The 23,720-nt window shown below is 39.9% G+C and overlaps 3 protein-coding genes across 4 annotated transcripts; all 3 read right to left on the reverse strand.

Annotated features, from left to right (window-relative positions):
* Positions 1–1,616: 1,616 nt before the first annotated feature.
* On the reverse strand, positions 1,617–3,408 carry LOC104434052 (protein enabled homolog). The gene is made up of 2 exons (XM_010047003.3): positions 3,242–3,408; positions 1,617–3,115 (listed from the first exon to the last, which is right to left on the reverse strand). The coding sequence occupies exons 1-2, from the start codon at positions 3,296–3,298 to the stop codon at positions 2,330–2,332; spliced, it is 843 nt and encodes a 280-aa protein (XP_010045305.1). The 5' UTR covers positions 3,299–3,408; the 3' UTR covers positions 1,617–2,329.
* An 11,638-nt stretch (positions 3,409–15,046) lies between these two features.
* LOC104434053 (SHUGOSHIN 2) lies at positions 15,047–17,945 on the reverse strand. The gene is made up of 9 exons (XM_010047004.3): positions 17,516–17,945; positions 17,368–17,405; positions 17,092–17,200; positions 16,980–17,003; positions 16,814–16,882; positions 16,091–16,129; positions 15,896–15,998; positions 15,748–15,808; positions 15,047–15,601 (listed from the first exon to the last, which is right to left on the reverse strand). Exons 1-9 carry the CDS (start codon positions 17,687–17,689, stop codon positions 15,289–15,291), a joined length of 930 nt encoding a protein of 309 aa, XP_010045306.1. The 5' UTR covers positions 17,690–17,945; the 3' UTR covers positions 15,047–15,288.
* Positions 17,946–18,908: 963 nt separating this feature from the next.
* LOC104434054 lies at positions 18,909–23,679 on the reverse strand. Of its 2 annotated transcripts, none has more exons than XM_010047006.3 (12): positions 23,543–23,679; positions 23,071–23,239; positions 22,887–22,949; positions 22,660–22,762; positions 22,396–22,500; positions 22,236–22,312; positions 22,023–22,137; positions 21,394–21,466; positions 20,985–21,176; positions 20,522–20,639; positions 19,648–19,869; positions 18,909–19,570 (listed from the first exon to the last, which is right to left on the reverse strand). In XM_010047006.3, exons 1-12 carry the CDS (start codon positions 23,626–23,628, stop codon positions 19,523–19,525), a joined length of 1,371 nt encoding a protein of 456 aa, XP_010045308.2. In that variant the 5' UTR covers positions 23,629–23,679; the 3' UTR covers positions 18,909–19,522. The 2 variants fall into 2 exon arrangements, with proteins under 2 accessions (XP_010045308.2, XP_010045307.2); XM_010047005.3 differs by having other exon boundaries at positions 21,394–21,490.
* Between the last annotated feature and the right edge of the window lie 41 nt (positions 23,680–23,720).

The raw sequence follows: 23,720 nt of genomic DNA on the forward strand, positions 1-23,720 counted from the left end.
CGAATGCATCCTAAAACTGTTCAATGGAAGAGGCGTAGCAGCACACAAGCCCAGCTAAAAATCAAACTGGGCTTTTTTGCCGAAGCAAATTGGTCCCTGGAAGAGCCCAAGACAGGATGAGCCTCGGTCAGATGCGATGTTGAAGAGGCCTCTCTGCGATCTGCTGCGGGTTCGATCAATCCATCTGCAACCGGTGACAAGAAAAGATACCGGCACGGCTTTTGCTGTGCCTGCGCCTGGGCGTCACTTTTTCCAAGTCACCCTTCTCGTCGCTCTCTCTTCCGATCCCGCAATTTGATCGTCCTGTCCGGCGGAGTCGCCGACAAGTTGCAACATCGACGGTGTTCGCCGAGTTGGGGCAAGTATGCAAAGCACGTACCCGCCGTGTACGTCAATATGGGACAAGTAGTCAAAGAAGATTTCTGGGTCGTTAGACATCTAGTGGCCTTTATTAAAGTTAGAAGACGATGATCAGCTCCACTTGACCAATGGAGATGGAATTTCTCGGTGGAGCACGGCCAGCGCTCGAGATTGGCAAGTCTTCTGTATGTCAAACTCCAGTTCACACTCCGATGGATCTTTCCTTCTTGAAATCTTTAGAAGTCCTTGCCGTGTGCCGGATCGTTTGATAGAGCGCGGATCACACGACGAGGGTTCTATTTTTGAGCCTGAGATTGCTTACAGGTTTTTAAGGGCTCAAGAGTCACTGCTTAGTTCTCTGGTTACATGGGAAATAGGTGTTGGGGGACACGCCCGATTCACGAGGACCAAACTCTCAAAAGGAGTATTTCGATTAACCGTGAGTATGTGTGCTGATTTAAGAATCACATCAACAATCAAAGTCCAAACTTAGGAGGTCACAAACCCAAATCTCCCAACCGATGCGCGACTTAGGCCATCACAAATTCCCTTACTTAACAAAAGTGACATTCACGTCAATGTGAGTTTTAACCCTGACGATACTCATTCTATTTAATTAGTTGCATCTCGTCCTTGCCTTCCTTGGCAATCGCACCTCATCTTTTTCGATCAGAAATCACGTATTTACTAAAAGGAGTCCTGTTACGATATTGTCTATAACATCCAATGGGATTTGTATGGGTCTAAATCCCAAAAAGGAGTACTCTAAACAATCATATGAGATGGTAATCAGTTGAAAGTTGAAAGCGATCGTTGATCTTTATATTACTGGACAGAACATCTTTTTTTATCCGACATGAGACTTTAGATGTTGCGACAAATTCAATGATGTTTCCACGTTTTACATAGTTCAATGATATTTCCACATTTTACATCGTTACGCGCATGCTTGATAGACCAACAACACTTAGCTGTATGCACTGTATAAATGATGTTGACGAGATGGACCGGACTGAGGTTTTGCTTGCACTTGGCGAGATGTGCTGAACGTTTGAAGTAGGGTTAACGGCCAGGAGGGGAAAATGCAGGATGGATCGTATTATCTTAAAGAAGATCACACACAGATCTAACCATGCTTCCTCAAACATACGAGAGAGAGAGAGAGAGGGAAGGGAGAGGGGGGGCGCTGCTTTAACATACATAATATAATCCTGTTCTAATCATGCTTCCTAAAACACGAGAGAGAGAGAGAGAGAGAGAGAGAAAGGCTATAATATAGATTAATATAATCCAAACATCACACTTGTGGTAGATACTGATTCTGATTTGCGGGAACCACACAAACCCGACAAGCAATGGCCTACTCTAGACCTTCTGGTGGTTGGTTGGCCATACCAAATCTCCTCCCCCTACCCCCGAACAACTCCACACTAATGCTCTGATTTGATTTCATCTCTCTCTTGGCTATCTCTCTCTCTCTCTGGCTATCTCTCTCTCTCTGTGGCTCTCACCTCACACATACATACAGAGTCACACTCTAAGGCTCGTACACTATCTTGACTTTAAAAAAAGAAAAGTTACAATTTTCTCCAATGTCGAGGCAACGATCTTGGGGAAATCAAGCTCCTTGCTTGTCATGAATCAAAAGGGTAAGCATAATTTGAGAGGCAAAAGGGAAAAAGCAAAGGTAAAAAGTGACAAAAATCATCACCAGCAACACTAGCTGAGAAGAGCTTGTACCAGCTCTGTCTCAATCCTCCCCTTCCTGGGTTAACTTGCAATTCTCTCTGTTTTTTCTTCTTTTGGCCTTTTTTTCTCTCCCTAGATCAAAATCAAACTCTGTACAGATGCTACTTCAGTCACGTGACCCAACTCGCGGTTTCTTCCTCCTCCCATCGCTAATTGTATGAAATGGCAGATAGAAACTATAGATTAGTGAGATCTCCTAACAGTAGCAGGTGGGTTCCTGTCAATTGAGAAGAACCCTTTGGTACTTTGGTTCTGTAGGTGAATCGGACCCCTCAAAGTGGCCTCTTTTCCTACTCAACCTCCCGCAATTGGCAATGCCGCTGCAGGCATTCATCCCCGCCAGAGAGTCTTGGAGCAGAAGCGGCGGCACCCCCACAGGCGACGGCGGCAGATGCTGCGGCGGGGAAGGGATGGTGACGGGCGGGATGTCGAACGAGTCGAGCGGCGGCGGGGGGTGTCTCCACTGAGGGAGTGGCCCTGCCAGGAGCAAGGTCTGGAGAAGGGGCCCAGCTTTCATGACGGCCTGCAGCAGCTTGCCCTTCTCGGGCAGAGGCTTGTCAGGCACCAGCTCGATTTCCGGCCTCGAACTCTGCGGGACCACCGTCATCATCTGCGACACAAGCGGCAGTGGCTGCTGCGGCGGCAGCTGTGCTGTTGTTGTTGGTGAAGTCAATTGAGGTGCAGGAGATGAGACAATGCTCTCATCACTGTCTGAGGAAGAGAAGGCGTTGTTGGAGTCAATGCCTCTCCGGGGTTCATCCTCAATGCTCGAGACTCCGGAAAGGGGGCCTGTCAATTGCTGCTGCTGCTGAATCAAGAGCTTCTCCAGCAAGAGCTTCTGGTACCTCTCCTGAGCCTCATCCCTTTCTCTGATGGCCTTTTCGAGCAGCTCTCTGAGCTGAATCAGCTGGTCATCTCTCTTCCTCAGCTCCTCCTGGACATGGACCCTCGTGGTCTCTAGCTCCACAGTGGTGTACAGCAGCGAATGCCTCAGCTCCTCCATGCTCTGGCTCACCCAAAAAGAAGAAGAAGAAACAGAGCAATTTAAGCACCCACAAGTGAAACCAACTCAAAAGTCACACGCACTGCACCGAACAGAAACATTTCGTTTTCGAGAAGAGTAGCATTGCACCTTTCCTTGGCAGTACAGAATCGCCCAGCTGAGAAGAGGGTTGCGCTGGCAGTCCATGTTCTCTTGCTCAGTGGACTCGAGAGAATTTCAGGCAGAGAGCAGAATACAAACACTGAGCAGGGACAGGGGGAGTGTAGTTGAGAGGGGGGTCTTGAGTAGCTTCTTTATTATGGTCTTATAAGGAGAGGGAGAGGTTCGTCTCCACTGTTTGCTTTTTGGCTTTTGGCTCTGTAGCTTTCCTCACATCGCTTTTGCTTTTCTTCTTCTTTTTTTTCCCATTAATCTAATGCCCCAAATTTTCATTTTTTTCTTTTCTTTTCTCTCTTCTCTCACTAGCAGAAGGGGTTGGAAAAAAGGGGCACAAAAGGCCAAACGTAGCCGCACCCAAATTTCTACATACCGGCACCAACGTCTCTCTCTCTCTCTCTGATATGGGGCCAAGGATGATATTGACGGCCATAGAGAGTCAGTCATCGGCCTCCTTTTGGGTACACAGCTTGGCGGTGGGAAACGGGAGAAAAGAGGAGCCACGAAAAAGCAGAGGGAAGCGCAAGTCGCTTACGGTCTTTAGCCCCCGCGATACGGCCACTCCGTCCAAAGCTCGACGACGAATCGTTCAGCATCATATCTCTGTTTGACACCTTTTCTCGCGACTTCATTCCTCCGGCGTTCCCCTGTTTCGTACCGTATCCTAGGGTGTAGCCTCGGAAGCGAAGTGGAGACCCTGCCGCAAGCGACAAAGGCGGATATTTTAATGCATTTCCTCGTTGAAGATGGGTGTCCAAATCTGACTCTTTCCAAGAGGCTGCCCGTTTGAACGAACGAAAGGGAAAAAGGATGGATCGGATTGCGGTGCTCGCACGACTCGATGGAGAACCCGCGTGACGGGCGGGGTGCCAGCCGCATCCCACCGAAAAGGGTAAGGGCCGATGGCCGTGTTGATCCCGTCACGGATCGACCGATTCATCGATCTTTGCCTATTGCATGAGGCGACGCACCCGAACAATTCGGTAGAAGATTGCATAATGAATCGAGAAAAATATGTGAAGTAAATGGGGAAATTAAAAAAGAAAAGAGATTCCAATGGAGAAATTTCTCTTTGAATTTTCTGGTAAAAAGGAGTTTCTAATGGAGGAGAACTTTAGATTCCTACGTGGGAATTTAGCCGGCACGTGGGTTGCCTTAGTCAGTAAGAAAGACTTCCATGAGTTTCTTTTAGTTTATTCTTTTGGTTGAAAATGAGAATTTTCCTTTTAGTAATTTTATTTATTGTTATTTTCTGGATTTCTCCTTCTCTTTTCTTACTCCCTGCGACAACGCAAAGAAAGTGGTCCAGCACATGGCCGCTACTTTTAAAATCGACATACTTGGTCTCCATTTATTTCGCAAAAAATAATTTTTATTTTAAAATTTTTCTTAAAATCAATTGCTTTTATAACATATAAAAATAAATGAACAAAAGTATTTTTATTTTTCCACAAAAATATGTAAATATAAATTATTGTTAATAACGAATTTTTTTTTATTTACTAATTTTTTAAATAATGCCAAATATCATTTTTAGAAAAAATTTCTAGAACTTATTTTTCGAAAACAATCATGATAAATTTTAATCGTTACACTTAGTTGACTGCTTACGCCCACTATACATCTGAACAGGAGAATTAGATATGTCGCCGAAAGATTGACGTGCGAATGGTATTGATAATAAAAAAGAAGAATTCGTACATACAAAAATGAAGTAAATATATTAGGTAGGATTCTCTCACTCTCACTTTGAAACTCGAGAGAATTTTTGTCTTCTCTCAATAAAATAAAATAAAAAGAAGAAAAACAATTCATCAAGACCGAATGATCTTCCATGCATCCATGGGTCATCTCGTATTTATTGTGGAAAAAGGAGAATATTCGGTGGAATCTATTAAACTACATGTATATATATTTTTCGAAATTCTATTCAAAATTGAGTCCCGATTAAAAAAAATCCCTAAAATCAATCCTAGTAGTCATACAATATTTGTATACTCTTTTATACATATACAATCTCTCTCTATGAATTAATTTAAATTTTTAGAACAGTCAATAGTAATCGTATAAAATTTTAAAACGATATTGGAGCAAGACTCTGCCTAATTTATTTACAATTAAATTAGTACAACCTTAATAGGTTTAGAACTTTTTTAGTAAGTTTCTCATGCACCGAGTACATCTTAAATTCTCTGACTCCCTATGAGTAATTCTTACGTTTGATATCATATGGCCTCTGATCAAAATTGGACTAATCTAGGGATATCATTTTCCCTTAATCATGAGTGCAAGCGATGCGCATTACATTGTCAAGCAAAGTCAAACCTAAAAAGAATGTCGTGTCTCTTCTTTCTAGATCAAAGACAACTTTTCAGATCGAAGCCCTATAAAAAGCAAGAAAATTGGACTTTAATGACCTTCGTTGCGCGCCAGAATGCATCAATATCAACTCACTTGGAAATTTCATATCAACTTTATTGTTATTATTATTATTTTTTGGATTTTAGCAACGTATAGTCCAACTTGTAATAGGGTAGCAACGTATGGTCCAACTTGTAATAGGGTTTCTGCGACAAGCCTAACCGAAAGACTCGGCTGCTGAAGGTCTTGAATATTTTGTTTACGCCCCATTACAAGTCCATAATTCTGATTCGGCCCCAAATGCGATGTTTTCTTCTCTCATGATCCAGACCAGGTTCATGATAGAGAGCCACATGAATTGCTGCTTCACCTTTGTGATTTGTTATTATCAAGTTTCTCGAATTGAAAACACTTAACATACAACAAGAAATCAACCTTTCGAGTAAGAGACACGAAAATAGAAACCCACCTTGAAAGGCAAAAAATGCTTATCTAGATCTACTCCTTTTAATTTACCGATCTCTTGATTTTCTTATATGAATCATGTGGAACGTGCGTACGGAGGAGCCCGTGACTAGAATAGAGATTCCGCTCCATGCGTGGAGCACACATTGGCATAACTATTTGATCTATCACGTAGGGGGCTTCTATAGTCTCTCGTGGGACCGAACCACCGTTGATCATTATTCTTGAACTAGGTTTGGAGTTCAACAGTGTCAAGGATTACCCGACAGTGAGGTTATTTACTTCGGTCGAGCTTTTCAGTGTTATTATATTGTAAAACCTAAGCAAGCATTTCCCTATTCACCAACATTCCATGGCACTCATTTGTTGACTTAGCTTGCATGTGAAGCCCATGATCAACACAGACCGGAAACCCTAGGTAGATAGATACTCTCTCTCTCTTTCTCTACAGAGGGACATGCACATGGAGATAGAGAGGGAGATGGGGATGGAGGTTAGTGAAATATGCTTTTATTCTCATTGGTCAGTAAAGGGAGCTGGTAACCAAACTTTCCCACCAATATTTTGTACAAAGAAAGGTGGTGGACCCTTTTCTTTTTTGAAAAACAAAAGTCCTCCTCCATGGAAAAGCAGGAGGCTTCCCTTTGACTATTCCGAGACCAATACTCTCACTTTAACCCCCACATATATATATAAATAAGAAGACCAATTCTATCACTAATTACATGCTTTACAACAAAATCAAACAAATAATATTAATAATAAATAAAGCATTCGCTTGAGTTCACCAGCATCAACCTCCCTAGTACCCTAAGCAAGAGAAGTGTACGAGCTCCCGTAAAAGCAATCATTGACGTGTGCAAATATATAAATATCTTTATATACACGCATTTCCCTCGACCCAATAGCACAAATTTTTTGGATCGGACGTTCCTAAAACGACAAACGGAGCCGAGGGTTTTGCTCCGGTTCATTTTTTAGATTTTCGAGGAAAAAAAAAACATGTAGGAAAGTTCCAAGATAATAAATCCAAAATGGAAATGGGAATGAAAATACGACAATGGGGCGCCGCGACTTTATGTCCCATCCGAGGTGTTATTTTGTCTTTAATCATGTCTTAGCTTTCTTAGATTTAACCTGCATTGCCAGAATATTTATTATTTTGGAGACTGCAGATACAGTCTCTAGGAAAATGATCAGAAACCACACCCCCAAATGCCCAACTAAACCCACTCACGCTTCCCAATATTTTTCTTTGTCGTGGGAATATTCAAATCGATTGACTCTTTGCTGATGTTCATTTTGCTTTACTCTGTTCATAACTTATGTGGGCGAATTATTGAATTTGATGAAATCATTTGCCTTATTTAGGGACCCTGTGGCGTGAGAATCGATCGATAGATTAGTAGGTTTACCAAAACGTTTAGTTCGACATATATAAATTCGAAGAGAGAGACTTGAGAAACTCTAGAAAAAGGAAAGTTCTTTACTCAAATACAACAGAGAAGTAGCATTATTGGTTTCACCTCTTTTTGCATTATTTTTGTCCTTCTTTCTTTTTGATATACTTAAGTTTTACGCAAAGTTTAAAATTTTGTGAGAATCTTATCAACTTATTAAAAATTGAAGCTCTTGGATGAAAGTCCGATTCAATATTTAAATATGTAAATCTTACTCTCACGTCTATGCTGGATTTTGGCCCAAAATATTATAAAGGAGACCAATAAGGGTTTTGAAAAGATTAAATTCAGGACTATTTGCTTTAATATCACATAAAATTTTGTGAACTTACTATAAACTGTTTTGAAAGCTTAAATTATTAGATAAATGTGTAATTTGAATTTTATTTTTTTAATAATAACACTCTTATAAAAATCATTTAAGTTTGAAGTGCTAGTAATAATTGGAAAAATTCTAGTTAAGATAAGAATAATCATAGGTGTGCACGCTTGAAAAATGAAATGCTTTTTTCTCCTTATCCACTACAATTTGAGTAGTGGTGACCGTTTGATGCATCATGTCTCTTTGTCTAGAGATAGTACCTGCCAAAAAAAAAAAAAAGGAGAAGAAAACAGCCATGTTTCATATAATCATGCAAATGTCATTATATTAAAGATTGCCTTAATCACCTGCCTTAAAATAAAATTAAACTCCCCCCATTATGTAAGCTTGCTTTCCGTAATGGAGAATTCTTCAAGAGCCTAAAGCAGGAGACAGAATATATGATTATATCATCCCTTTTACCAACATAATCATCTTCTTTATACTCTCGTTAACGAATATATGATCAAGATTAATGTATAAAACGCGATACGAGCACCGCCTCGGCAATAAAGAAATCAATTTTTTTCATTTATTTTTTTAATTTCGTGGGTGGGGCCCTAATTAATTAGCTTCCAATTGCAGGCTCAGCCGTAGACCCCACATGATTAAAAAAATTGGATCCTTGGATTAGACTCACTAATCACTGGCCTGATGTTGGAGATTATGATATAGTTGGCAACATGGGCAACAACCTTCTTTTTTCAAGTGGTGGTAGATTATCAAACGCGGCAGATTTTCTTATCTTATACAGGAAAATGCACCTCCTAAATACGGAGCACCTTTGGGAAAATAAATCATTTACCCATAAATGAGCAAAAGAAAGGTGAAATAAATCCTATAAATGCTTTATAACTCCAACGCTTGGTAAGATCCATATGATAAGTCTCACTCTAATTTAGTTCAATTTTGCGAGCATTTTTTTTTTCCGGCTATGTTAGAAATTGGTCCGGAAAAATGTTGAACAAACCCTGCCAGGCAATAAACAATAATGGGTTTCCCAAATTTTAGTTCTCACATCCATTTTATTTTCGTTGCTTCAACATATAAAAATGCCCATGAACATGTAAACTAGGAAATGAGTTTTGTGAAATAATCGATTCCATGACATGCACTTTGGGATATACCTGTCTCAAAATGCCCAACATTAACATGAGATTGAAAAGCGAAAAATTAAAAGAAAAAAAAGAGGACGAGAATAAAGATGCTGCGAATTTGGGGGATGAAACTAACGAACTAACCACTTTGCTGACAGTTAGGAGGAGGTATCGATTCTACTACTGCAAAGACAAGAACCGTGGAGTGGAGGGGACTAATAATCAAAGCAGAAGGAGGAAACCTCGTATTCCCTCCCTTCTTTTTGACTGCTCGCTTTCGACAAAGATTAGGCAAATATCTATGCTCCTAGCTAAAGTTAGGGCAACATTGTAATGTAACCCTAACGCCAACTACCGTTATTCACCACTCGCAGAATCGCAAGCTCGCTCGCTTAGATTGTTAAGGGTTTCGTTTGATCCATCCGCGACGATAAATCGGTACGTTCAAACAACCCGACAACCGGAGAGCTCAAACCCGCATCCATACTCGAGAAACGACGCGAATCTAATCCAGCCGAAAGTAACGCCAGGGATTATTCCAAAGTTCACGAGGGACGATCCGTGCAGCGTCTCTCTCGGATCATCAACGGCCATCACCCGTCAAGAAACCCTAATGGAAAAGAATCGCGTTCGTGGATGACAACTTTTGCTAATTGCGTGTGGGTCCATTAGGGGGTGCCCAAAAAAAATAAAAAAAATATCAAGTTAAAATCAAAGAGAATCAAGCACGATGGAGGGGTCACGACCCTTCTTTTTAATATGTTAAGCCTTTAGGTGCGTCGTCAATTCCATCTCAAATCACACCACTTTCGCATCTTTCGGAATCCCAAAGCGGTCGTTATACCAAAAGCTAAAGCTGCCACCCCCTCATGTCTAGGCTATATCAATATCATATATGATAATCTTAATGGAATGACACTGTTGCTTAATTTATCTAAGTATCATGGGAATGCGACCCCATCGGTCTTCTTGTGGACTCCATCCCGATTAACGCGTTGCTTAGCACCAAAACAATGCACTTTCTAATGAAAACGACACAAATTGCTAGTATGATTTAACAAAAAAAGTCGTTTTCTAGTGGAATTATGTGTTGGGAAAATTTCCGATTTATGTTGTTTACACGATAACAAGGACAATTAAAAGCTATTAACGCATATAATGGTTGAGTATTACCGAGTGATATATACACCAGCTGGTATGCAGATGGTGACCTATCAATTTGATCCTGATATGTTGAGTTCTCTGTCACAATTGGGTATGCTCTATTGATATGGGAGGATCACTGCTAATATCTCATGTGAACAAGGGATTGAGTGTTGAGATGTCTACAAACTAAAAGGATCTCTACAAAAGTAAATAAGTTGGAAGAACTTTAATCAAATGTGAACAAATCAAGAAGGACGATGATGTTCGTGACGGCTTGGAAGGACTAAGATAAAGTGAATAGCCAAATTAACCTTGGTGATGATGAACAAGCCTAGAAAGGTAATGTTTGTTGAAGCTTGGAAGGATCACATAGGTGAACAAGATGTTTAAGTAAAGCTTGAAAGGACCATGAAGGTGAACAACTTGGTAGCGTTACAATTGTCAGTATGCTTAGAAGGACCAAATGATAGAAGAGCAGCAAATTGTTATTGGGACCAAATTGTCGGTTGAGACAATTCTTTTTAGATGAGGTGGAGAGATGATGACAATATCAATGATCCAATGAGCTTAGTGAAAACAAAGTATCATCAGGGGTGCTGATGTCCTTAGAAATCTTTGGAAACTAATATGATTAATAAGTGAAGATGAGGAATCATCGGAGAGGTTGATATCCTCAGAAATCTTTGAAAGATGGAGGATTGATTGCATGTCATTCCACACAAGTTTGTTAGTAGCCAACATCAATAGATTACCGATAATTTTCCCTTTTGATTATGGGTAAGGGATCGTGCTTATATCAAGTCTGGGAAGGTGCTGGTCACTTGTTCATTTGATTGGAATGTTCATCGAGATGAATATAGCGGTTACAATGGCTTGGAATTTGTATTGGAAGCACTAGAGATGAATCAAAAGTAGTTCTGACAATGCTAAGAGAAGATAGACTCTGACAAGAGCAGTTCGATTGGTTTTGGACATTAGTATCACTGGAGAGCCGCTCTAACGCCGGTGAGTGATAGAGAGCCATTTTGCTACTAGCAATGGTAGAATTAACAGCTACTTCATGAAGTTGAGTTGGCTATTTATTCAATTCAAAAGAAGCAGTAAGGTTGGGTGGAAATGATCAAATCAATTTATAACTTTTGAGTATTCTTCTTTGCTTTGTTTTTGTTGATGGCAACTACATTGCCAATTATATCTCTATGTGGTGCTACTAAGTTGGAACAACAAATTGTCAAGTATACAAGTGTAAGAGTAGTGATTGTGTCCTGATAATGTAATCTATCGGTTGAGGAGCAACATTGCTAATTGCAACTTGCTTTGTTGATTGCTTGTGAATTCAAGCTTTATTGTAGTTGTTCATCTCTTCAATATTGTGGCTATTGAGAAGACAGACTCCAACAACACGGTTTATACAAACCTTATTATAGATTTGGAGATAAAGTTGAACTACTATAGAACTCAGTGTGTTATCTTCTATCTCTTTGTTATTAACTTAACTTGTTCATTGTCTTCAATATATGTTCATCAATAGCTCACCTAATTACGTTATTTTGTTTCCATTACCAGTGAAGTTTAACATGTTTTATTCTGCAAAAGTTTTTCATAATTCTCATTCAACCTATTCACCTCTTCAAATTTGTATTGTTAGCCCTAACACTATGCAGCGGTCGTATCTTGAGGAAACTGCTCAATCAATCCTGAACTCATTGCACTTCAGTTTTAAACTTTTTTATTCTATTGATTGGCTGGAAGAACTCATTGGAATCTCATGCAAATTTTTTTGGATTATATCGACAAAGTTTGAATGTTTAAAACTCGATTAATATCCATATAATATGTTTAGAATTGAATTGAACAATTTCCCCTCTGTCTCTTAAGCCTCATTTTTCAAGCATCAATTCAGCATCAACCCAAAATCATGTCTTCTTTTATTTTTTATTTTACTTCTTTTGTTCCTTTTTACCGGCTAGACCGCATAAACCGTGATCCATGCCATGTCTTGCTCTCGCAGACAAGACACATTCGGTTAGACATAAATAATTATAGAGAGACTTTTCCGGGGGAGAAAGAAAAAACAATTTTGAACAATATGAAAGCGATTGCTCTCTATATATAAACAAATATATATACAATCGTTTTTCTTTTTTCGTGTACCCCACTTTTAATTCCGAAAGTCCGTGATCCCACGCGGTTTTGGGTCTCGAAGTCTAGTTTAAATGAAAAACAAAGCCCGAAGAAGAAGAAGAAGAAGAGGAGGAAAATTTTGAAAAAGAAAGACGGCTGTTTTTGTCACGGTGCATTAGATTTTCCCACTTCGAAAATGAGAAAAAAAAAAAAAAAAAAAGTGGGGGGAGAGAGAGATGATTAGTAGTTATAGGTAGTTGAATGAATCATGGCATGCCCCTGCTCATTTCCGGATTCTTCCTCCTGATAAAAATTACCAAAACAGTCTTCAATCTATTATAATTTTTCTAATTCAGTCATAAGTCTTTTTTTTTTTTTGCTAATTCAATAAACAACCTTTTATTTTTGTGTCATTTCAATTTATTCGATTAATTTAGCTAATCAACGTTGACGTGTCAATTTTTTTAATATTTTTTTTATTGATATTTTTCCTCTTTTTCTTTTTTTTTCTTTTTTGTTTTTCTTTCCTTCTTTCTCTAGCCAATGAGACTCATCCAAATCTAAAAGATATTTAAAAATTGACTTGTAAGCATCGGCCGACGTCCACGTCGTATTGAATTAACACAAACGCAAAAGGTTTAATATTGAATTGACACAAAAAAAAAAGGAAGAAGATTTGGGACTGAATTGAAAAATAATAATATATTTAGAATTGTTTTGATGATTTTTCCCCCTCCCCCTCCGCCCTTTCCGTGTGAAAACGACGCCCCCTTTTCGCTGTTGTCGTGCAGCGAATCGAGCCACAAGAGGGGCAACGTCTCCTCGGAGATCTCGTGGAGACGACGACAGAGGGAGATCTTTTGTTTTTTGTTTTTTTTTGGTCTCTCTCGTGGTTTCCGGCCTTTGTTTTTGGGGAGAGGATGGTGAGGTGATGATGTGCCTAAGGTAAAGGCTCTAGGGTTTGGTCTTGTTCGGCTGATCACGTGGTATCATCGACTGTGAAGAGGTCCTACTTCCGGTTCAGTGGAGACATGCGCGACCGATGGATGCGTGTTGGTCGACACGCCGAACGCTACTGTGGCTCGCGTCTGGCCAAAACACCGTGCAGTGTTTCGGGTTGGGCAATGCGGTCGCCCTTCGAAATATAGAGAGCACGGGAAATGAGACAGAATGCTCGGGAAGCATGGATAATGAGTTAAAACATGCAAGAAGAGATAATGAGTTAAAACGTGCAAGAAGATGCAATGTTTTTACTAAATGAAAAGAGACCAGATGCGATGTTTTTACTAAATGAAAGGAGATGTTTTTACTAAATGAAAGGAGATCACATGAATATAAACGATATTTTGTCGCATGTGCAAGGACATATGGAATTTGACTAATAGCACTGCTTCTGGAAAGTCGAATCCAAAAGTTTAAGCTGATGGATAAAAAGAAACCATATAGATATAAAGTATATTTAAGACTTCTTGTCAGTTGATGTGGGACATACAATACTTCAAGAATTTGTTTTTGACTTCAATTTGTCCTCCACCGTGACAATGCTTGAATGAATTTCTTGTCTACGAAATTCTTTGGATCATCTTGTCTTAATTCGATAGTCACACATAGATCACAACCTTATCGTCCCAAGTGAAGGTTTGTAAATAGCTATGAGACTGTGACCAACAGTTCTAAACATTTCAGCAAATGCATAATTTAATATTTAGATGTTCCAAAACTCCTCCTCATGATCATGTGTGGGTTAGACTTTGACCCAGATTGAAGCGTGGAAATATGTAGCAGGAGAGGCAAATAGAGGCTTGAAAAGATATACAATAAGGACTTCCAACTTCAATACAATGTAAAATTTTGTAGGGTCATTAATTGTCGTTTAAAGTCTAAAAATCCAAAATTATGTCTATTGTGACATATTTATCATAACTTTTTTTTTTTGGTGATACCAAGAACCCAATTTTTATACTCATGTGACATATTAACTGTCAAAGTTTCGTCAATAGAGACCGTTAAAAATTCGCTTATATGGACGATAAAAGACAAACAGTATTGACATGGCACCCATATAAATTAAGTCAAATAAAAATAACATCATTTTGGCTAGAAAATTATTTGGCGGAGTAAATATATCATACGGATACATGTTTGGGGTAAGAAAAAATTTAGGGTATATATGTCATTGTGGACATAATTTAAAATTTTTAACGACTTTTTCCCAATATTTGAATGCTTTTTATTAATCGTGGAGCAGTACTTTTGTAGTTAGACCAAAAACATTTCTTTCCATCTTTAAGCTCCTTTTAATCTCTCCATATTTCAAACCTTTCTACTGCGTCATCAGTGGAGGCCCCCACGGAGAGATTTCGTATGGCATTGGCAAGACTATGCATGGAAAAAAAAAATATCTTTGAGTGATCGAGGGAACATGGAAGAATCGAATTCTTGACTAATTAAACTCCAGTCACATGGCACCGATCAAATCAGCATGAAAAATTAAAAAACACAACACGGTTTCCGCCTTTTGCAGCAGCAAACAGGTTCTCAGTTTCGCGCAAGATGTCGCTTTCTTGTCATTGTCCCCCGGCCACATGTTATTGCTTGTTTCTGAAGAGAGAGCTAAGGAGATTCTTTCTATTATGCCATGCAATCTCTTCTCATCCATAGAAATCCCAAAGCCCAGAACTATGCAAGAATCAGGAAATTTCAGACATGGAATTTTTCGGGTCTAGACAGCCATTTGGTAAAGGAAGTCGAGAAATCAACAGCGTGATCTCAATGATCAAAAAACATGTTATGCAAAACAGTAGATCAGCAATTAAATCAGTTATGTACTCCAATACAATTCGTAGACTCGCAATACAAAAGAGCTTTCGCGAACCTGACCTAATGAGCTTCCTTGAGGATGGAACTCCTTGACAGCAATAATAATATGACAGCGGTTATCCTAGAATTTCACAAGTTAATATCATACAAAATGAGCTGGGAGATGTTGAATGTCAGGCTTCCTGCTTACTTGGATCTTCGCATTTTTATGTTGAGAGGGATTTCTTTGTATGATTGGACCTTCTCAGCCGCTCTGCGTGATGGTCGACCTAATGAAGATTTTCTAGATGGCTTTTCTTCGACTTCCGAGGCACGATCATCTTCCCTATCTTCCCTATTGCTGGGGGAGGAAGGGAATGTGGTTGGAGCAGCTTCCTTATCTTCCTTAATGTCAGAGGTCTTGCTAATGGGAAACTGAGCAGTTTCGATCTCAAACAAATTCTCTGGAGGTTCTGGCACTTGGGATTCAAATCTTGCCGAATGCCGCCTGATACAGCGCCTTAAAAAAAAGAAAAGAAATATGCTTGTAAGATTTTGATTCCAGTCCCAAATGCATCAACAAACATAACTTTCTTCCAGGCATAGTTCATTATCATGTTAAAGACTGACTGAATATCTTTTGCAACCCGTGGATTCAAAACCAACCTTTTGCTTTCGTCCTTCTCCTTCTTGTCATCTTGTTTGCTGGTACTAACAGGCACCATGGCTGTAATTGTTTTTTCCAAATGAGTTGTGGTCATCACTAAAAAATGCAGCAAAAGAGAAGTAAAGGAGTTTTTAGATGAGGAATTACATCGGCTTTTCTGGCCGCGCTTTCTGTCACGATTACAGGGTTTTGCTCTATCCTCTGGTTTTGGCAAGGATTCGGTTGCTTCCTTTTCTTCTTCCTCCTTAATCTACCAAGAAGTTGAAATGTCAATTGTATTGAACCATAAAAAAAGAGTAGAAGTATAGAAGCTAGATAAAGAATGAAGTTAAATATGCACACCTTTGAACCTTTCTTCTGACAGTTTACCTCTCCCTTAGCCTGCAGACAACCAAAAGAGTTTATAGGGACAGTCTCCAAAGAAAACTTCGAGAAAAATCATTCGACAGGATAGACTGATTGAAATGCTTCTTAGTTGATTTTACCAAGATATTCAAAACATATTAAGTCTCCAACCTAGCCTTCTAGTCTGAAGAAGAATATTCAGAAAGAAAGAACATTGTGGAATTAGCTTTTAGCAAAAGAATCAGTAGCATGAAGCATGATAGAACGTTAGGATTCACTACTGCACAGCAAGAATTGCACCCTCACTCTGATTATGCAACGACCCACCAAGAAGGAACATACTCTAAGACTGTACATTACTTTTAAGGATCAGCAGCATAACCAATCTCTAAACAACTACAGATAAGTAGACTTAGATCATCGATAGTTAAAAAAGATGTGGCCCTCACAATTTGTCTTGTAAATGAGCTCTTTGGCACCGTGCTCTTTTTCTACACGGTTTTGCAATGCCTCGGTGCCCTTTAGTAACAAATTCTATTACCTATAAAACCAAAGGAAAAATATGGCCTTCTTCTGCCCCTTTTGCAAATCTCTTCGTACATCTAGTGCGTTTCATTTAACTTTGACCAGGCAAGAAACAAGTTGATTATACTTGATGTTGGTATCTGCATCCTTAAAAATTCTAAATTTTGATTATAGGGTCGCAGCAAAAGAGAGTACCTGCAGTTCCAAATTCTTTGCTTTGATCACAGTATCCTTGCATACAAGCTCATGTTGGAGTACTCTTATCTGAAATATGCAATCCAATTACTTCAAATCACGATACCTAAACGAAGCAGAATTGTGAAAATTCACCGATCAAGAGCATACTACTACACAGGTTTACCTTTTCCCTTCCAGATTGAAGCTCCTGTAAAGATCAAAAGAAACATGGTCGGTCATCTACCATTTGGTGAATGTAAAAACACGAAAGTAACTTGAAAGAGTCGAAACCGCACAGCTAACATTTGACTGTTGGCTTGAGCGAGATTCCAATTCTGCAGCTGGATCTTCTGATAACTGATTCGAAGTTTCTGCAGCTCGGCCCCATTCAGTTCGATCATCTTACTATGCAATAGCAATTAAGAAAATCCCCAAGCATCTTCGGTTAACTACGGAAATCAACTCCATTCACTCACACACCTCGTCAACGAATGAATAAACACGCGATTCTTTTAGCAACGACAGGAGCAGCAAAATAGGACGATGAACACAACTAATAAATGGAAGGATACTTCCTCTCTTCGATAACCTTGAGCAATGCCATCTTCTCCTGATTCAATTTCGACGCGAAGGAAAACTTCAATTTCTCCACAGGCGAAAAAAGAATAAAGCAAGAGCAGGGGGCACGGACGCGGCCGTCCGTCAAAGATCGCAACGTACCTCGAGAAGCTGATTCACATAGTCTTTCGCGGCCGGCGAAAGCTGGAGCTGCTTCTTCCCGCCCTCGTCGCAGGGGGGTTTGGCTCGCAGCGGCGAGTTGGTGATGTCAGACAAGGCCTTCCTCGCCGCGTGACCGAACGAGGCTCTCTTCACCGTCCTTTCCCCTTTCATCATGTTCGCCCGCCACGGCTACCGCGGAAACCCCCCGCGGAAGAATCCGGTGGCTTGCTATTGCCCGGCCGAGGAGAAGGAGATCTGGAACGCCGAATCGCGCGCCCACGGAAGCGTTTCGAACCGGAAGACGGTGCGATTCCTGGCCGCGAGATTTCGATGGAGCGGAAACCCTAGGGATTTCTCTTCTGCAGAGGAAACGAGAGAACGAGAGCAGCGAGCGGAAAAGGAGATGATGGGGATTGCAGAGAAAGGAAGTGAAAATGGAGGAAAGAATGCATCCCGTAGGTTCGGACTCTAACGGCTCTCCGAAGCAACATTTTTTTCCCTGGGAAGCGCGAGGCTCGGGAGGTCTCCCGAACCTGGATTTGAATTGCCGAACCTATACGGAGATGGAGAGAGAAAAAAGCTACTGATGTCCCGGCAATTGGTAACTTGGTATCAAATTTTTTTCCCAATGTCATGCTCTTTTACTTGCATGAAATTGACCCTGACAAAGTGATTTACGATGCTTATCTCTTAGTCTGATTCAAATAAATCGTAACTTGAAAAATAAATTATATGGGTTCGAAGGCTTGATTGCACATAATACAAACCAAAAACTGCATTGGAAGGTGACGTAGATTTGAAGACCGAATGCTCAACTTTTTTCTTGATTTTCCGTGGTCCGGCCCTTAAACACTATCATGAAAATGAACATTATGGAGTAGAAGACATTGTTATCAAAAAAAGTATTTTGCTATATCTATTAAGAAAAATATTTTTGATGACAATTACATTAGTAAATAGTATTACATTGATGACTTTTAAGAGAGTAACCTCTCGATAAATGGGTAAAAAAACAATCATAGGTAATAGAAAAACCTTCATACGTTCACTGTAACTGTGTTCCACAATCTCATTTTGAGTAATGTGACCTGTCCATTTTAGTTTGATTGCCACACCAAAGTACATTTTTAAATGCGCCACTGCGATTTCGACGACATTTCAAACCCCTGACGACTAAATCGTATCCAATTCTTTTAAAACGATATGTAATCACGACAACATTTCGTATTGTGATTTTTCTTCAGCACCCTGTGATCGGGCATGTATGCGTTTGCTATGCAAATTCCTAGCTTGAGTAATAGAATTGCTCATCTCTCAACTGAATCTGTCAAGACACATCTTGGTGATTTTGGATGAGTGAGGATCATGGGAATGGCCTTCAAGAGCCAAACTCTACAGAACTTTACCATCAATATATAGAGTAGGGCAAACAAAATCGACAGAGTTCTTCCTGCAAACAATTGAGTTTTTTTCTGAAACCGACTGCTCGGGTCTCCAAAAGATGACCAACCTAGTACCTCAAAAGTAAGCAAGCACGTTAAACTGGCAATGGATCACCTCTTGAGCGCTAGCTCGTTCCTCCCACTCTAGCAAATCCAAGGTCATTCAAACGCGGACAATAAATACAGAGCTATAGTTTCACTGAACATCAGTGCAGATTCCTGAAACGCCAAGAGAAAAAGCGACATATCAGAGAACCATTCTGTGCTACAGTATATCTTCAATGATTCCAGGAGACAACTACAGAGTTTATGGCGCTGAGCCTATCCAGTAAGCACCAACAACTAATAGTTCTTCACAATGATCATGCCAGAATGTTAGAATGAAATTTTGCTCTTTCTTCGTCAAACACAAAATCACATGTTTGGAGCTTGTCAGGTTGTAGATGTCAGAGCTAATTTACATTGTCCGGGCATCATTAAATAGGAAAACCTATCAAGCATTTACTCCTCAAGCAAATTCCTTTCCATTTTCTTTTTGGAGGGAGAATACGTACTTCCGTACATATCATCTGTTGACAGAACCTTGAAGAAGATACAAGGCTCTGTTTCGAACCTGCACAGCATGTAGGTGTCTTTAGGGACAATATCTTGATAAGCAGGCAACAATGGCATTAACAATGACTAACATACCTTTGCCGCGTATGATCTCAAATCTGTGCTGGTAATTAGACAGGAACAGTTCCGCAGATAAAGACCCCACATATCCCTGATTACTGCTTTATCTTCTAGAGATGAGTTGAACAAGAGCCAATTCTCCGCTAGAACCAGATAAATGTACATTCTGAAAAGATCACAACCTTTTTCTTTCACATTAATGGATATGAGCGAATTCAGGATTTCTTCCTCTGCAACCTGAAGAAACTAGGAGTAAATGGAAAGATCCAAATGACCAAAAGCACAGAAAAGATTAAATGTGAATGTAATATTTTCTACAAAAGAAATTGTTGCCACCATGGCGTCATCTGCCGCTGCCTCCTAGTTGTGGCTGTTTTTGCAATGATTATATGGTTAAAATGACAGTGAGTAAAGAGATTTCTCTCTGCATGGACAGTTAAGATGAACTCCAATTTGCAAGACATTAATAATATCATGTCTATCCTACCAAATCATATTAACTCATGAAATTCAATTAGGCAGAGGAAGCAGCTAAAACATGCTCTTGATATGAACTATGCTTTGCAGCTTTGTCAACTAGACAAGTTTAAACAACCTTTATTTCAAGAAATATGCATTTTAACCGCTTGTATATGTTGTCTTACAAGAACATTAGAATCAAAAGCAGACTACAGAATGCAATTGAAACCAATCTGCATTTATTTATCATGCTCAACATTTGTATGCAGGCATGACAATGAAAAGCAAATGCAATAAGCTTGTCTTTGAGCTTCTTCCCAAAAAGCACATTAAAATCGAAATGACAAATAGATAGAGCCAGTTAAAAAGCCGTGTCCCTATTTACTCATTGAAGCATGTTGAGAGCATAAAGTAAAGAACGGTGGCCTGCCTTATCGAGGAACTTCACAAGCATCTGATAGGCAGCTTCACTTCTGAGGCACTTGCTACGTTCATCAGTGCCAGAAATGCACTCTACAGCACGCAAGCAGTTCAAATCCATCGATAACCTGCATAAAAATGTATATAAGTGCAAAAAAGAATGACAGGCTGTGCACAAAGGCAAACAACAAGATACAGAGTTCAGAGAGTTAGAACAGTCATTATTGATCACAAATGCATTTTTATTAGAAAAAACAAAGCCATGGCAAGGCATTGGCTTCACCCTTCTGTTGTTTGGTTTAAAAAAAAAAAGCAAACTAAGCATGAAACCATGATTAACCTGAGAGGACATCTTCACGGGAGGAAGACACAAAATGAGATTCTGTTACATACAATCTTTCACAATTTAACTTACTGAAAGCATAAATCTAACTATTGGGCCAAGAAAGAGAAGTAAAGCAAGTGCTAGCAACCTGCTAGCCAGAGATTTTGCTACTTTCTTGCAACTGGTGCTCCATTCCTCATGGGTAAAGTAACTGATTACTGATAACAAGCATTCATACAAAAGCATTGAAAGGCCTTCAAGTTGGCGGTCCAGAAACAGACAAATCAACACTTCAGTTAATTCTTCAGCTTCTGAAGTTGAAAACATAGGCCATTTACTCCTGAAAAAGAAATGAAATGCAAGCTCAAATGAGAAAGTAAAATCATTAAGATCAACTATTAAAATCTATACGATGGCCCAAAAAGGGGGAAAGCTGTTAAAATCTATATGCTAGATTTCCAAGTTTCTTGTTTTCAAGGAAGTAAATACCCCAGGGACACTAAATAAATGGCCCTTCTAGAAATGACTGACTTGGATGAGAATCCAGAATGACCGACCTTACTTGACAAGCAGCAGCCACAAATTTGATCCAAGCTCGAATATTCAAAGATGGTCCAGCATGCTTCAAATCTGGAGAAAGATACTTGCAAATGACTATAAAAAATAATCATATTAAAAAAGAGAATCATGATTTTAGTTGCAATTACATAAATGTGAAGGCATCGAGTAGAGAGGATATTTTAGGCAGTCAATAGAAGAAATATGATTTCGCTTCAAAAGAGAAAAGCCAATATCTAAACAAATTTGGACTTCCAACATCCTCATCGAGAAATCTACTTCTGCCAGAAGCAACAGCAACAACAATTCACAATCCTTGAATTTCCCCCCCTTGTCTGTACCACATAAGATTCTCCTTGTCTCATCAGACATCAATAATCAAACGAAAATCACTTTCTCTTCAGATGCTGCAAATTTGACAGCACTTTGCTTTTTCTCCCTAATCAACTACTTCTTTTCCACTTTTGACCGCCCTAATAGCACTTTTGTAAGAATCATTGCTTTGTACACCAAAAAGCGAAAAGTTAAGAGTGCTTGTTTTACTTGCATTAAGATCAAAATGTAACAGGGATAGACATGTCCACTATTTAGTCCAATTATGCAATGAACCAAAATGTTAGGAGCTTACCTGCATCAACAGATCCTGCCTCAGATGAGAAGAACACATATCCATATATGGCAAGGGCTCTTTTGAGTTCAGCATATGTAGGAAGCCAGTCGATTTTGATGGGTGCAGAAATTTCCTAAAACAGCCAGGAACAAGGAGGATAAGCAATAAGCATAAACCTAATCTTGATCACGAGAAATCTGTTTCATGTTGAGCAGAAGCAGTAGAGTCAACCTCACTTTTGCCTAAGAGTACATCACACCAGAAATTGCATGCCGAAATCCTCAATGTTTCTTCTGATGCATACATCACTGACAGAGGAAGAAATCAAAATATACTAATGGGCAAGACAGGATATTGCAGGTTAATAGAGTAAGTGAAGACATAAACTCACATAAATGGAAGGTCCATTTCGCAAGCACCATTTCAAGATGACCACTAAATGTTATCAGCTTCGGTAACCAACCATTGACCAAGAGTCCTTCCAAAAACTCGGATTCTGCACAAGTATCAAATGCACCATAAACAACCTTTTCATGGCCTCCTTATCGGGATCCAAAGTAGTTGTATCAAATGGCGAACCAAAAGGTAACAATGACATAAATTCTAGGATGCCATTGACAAAAAGCAGCTGCAGAATGAAAAATGACAAGACTACCTTGTTGACCAACTTCAACGGATGAATTAAGTTTGCTGTGACGGAGAGCTTGGAAAATAGCACAGCTGCCAAGCTCAGGCAAAAGTACAGCTGGTGGATTTTTCTGCAATAGAGAGGAGCCGAGCATTATTGACTAGGCCACTACAGGCTTATGTCAGAACCCTATTGATATTGCCTACAAAAATCGCAAAAGTAAGTTGACATTAGATAGCGCGGAAATGAGAAACCTGAACTCCAAAAACTCGCAGTCCCCAGTGGGATATTTCATCCTCACCACCCATTTCCTTCATCTGCCCAAAGGAAGACTGAAATAGTCATGAAACCTGGACTTGTAGAATATTCAAACAGCTAAAACAATCCCAGGTTGCAAATAATCCTCGGGTGCAGAAGAGGGGGAAAAGACCCATCCACCTGTTTTTGGTACTCATCAAGGGTATGGGACAAAGTTGCCTCTCTGGCGTTATCTTCCTCGTCGGAATCATGCTTTAGCACTCTTTTCCGTTTCGCCGCTCCCTCGACACGCTTCCCTTTCTCTTTATAGAAGTCACTCAACAGATCATCCAAGCCAATGACCTTCTTACTGCTCGATCCACGCCAAAAAGATTAAGAATTCTATTAGAATACCAATACCCATACTCGCCAACTACCAAAGATCGAGATGAAACTCGAGTCGATCATAACATTAGGACATAAAGACCGCCATGATCGGACCCGCGAAAGCTAAACCGTACTAGCATGCCATAATCATACTACGCAGCAACTGCAACAGACTGAATAAGCAAGTCGCTGAATTTTCATCGAGTAGATGACAATAATTCGAAACACGAACTCAGCCCTGTTAACAGAACATCGAAAGGAGAAATTATGGGGGGGGTAAAGGGACCTTTTCTTGGCGGAAGCGGAAGGAGGAGCGAAAACGAGCGGGTCTTCCAACTCGAAATCGAGCCGAGAACCAAACTGGGGCTCCATCTGAGAAAAATGAAGCGACCCAACACCGCGAAACCAGCCTCCACTCCACAATCTCCACTCCAATCGGTGCCCTCTTCTTCGTTTGCCTCCAA

This window comes from Eucalyptus grandis, chromosome 2 (assembly GCF_016545825.1).
Source record: "Eucalyptus grandis isolate ANBG69807.140 chromosome 2, ASM1654582v1, whole genome shotgun sequence".
NCBI lineage: Eukaryota > Viridiplantae > Streptophyta > Magnoliopsida > Myrtales > Myrtaceae > Eucalyptus > Eucalyptus grandis.

Bases quoted from the DNA above. Each gene is read 5' to 3' on its own strand.
- LOC104434052 (XM_010047003.3), bottom strand. From the start codon at position 3,298: ATGGACTGCCAGCGCAACCCTCTTCTCAGCTGGGCGATTCTGTACTGC. The intron at 3,116-3,241 runs GTGCAATGCTAC...TGGGTGAGCCAG, and splicing joins TTCTGTACTGCCAAGGAAAG to AGCATGGAGGAGCTGAGGCA.
- LOC104434053 (XM_010047004.3), bottom strand. From the start codon at position 17,689: ATGATGAAAGGGGAAAGGACGGTGAAGAGAGCCTCGTTCGGTCACGCG. The intron at 17,201-17,367 runs GTATCCTTCCAT...GCTATTGCATAG, and splicing joins AAGGTTATCGAAGAGAGGAA to TAAGATGATCGAACTGAATG. The intron at 17,004-17,091 runs GTGCGGTTTCGA...TGATCTTTACAG, and splicing joins CCAACAGTCAAATGTTAGCT to GAGCTTCAATCTGGAAGGGA.
- LOC104434054 (XM_010047005.3), bottom strand. From the start codon at position 23,628: ATGGAGCCCCAGTTTGGTTCTCGGCTCGATTTCGAGTTGGAAGACCCG. The intron at 21,177-21,393 runs GTCGGTCATTCT...TTTCTTTTTCAG, and splicing joins GCTGCTGCTTGTCAAGTAAG to GAGTAAATGGCCTATGTTTT. The intron at 19,870-20,521 runs GCAGGCCACCGT...TAGTTTCTTCAG, and splicing joins TTGTGAAGTTCCTCGATAAG to GTTGCAGAGGAAGAAATCCT.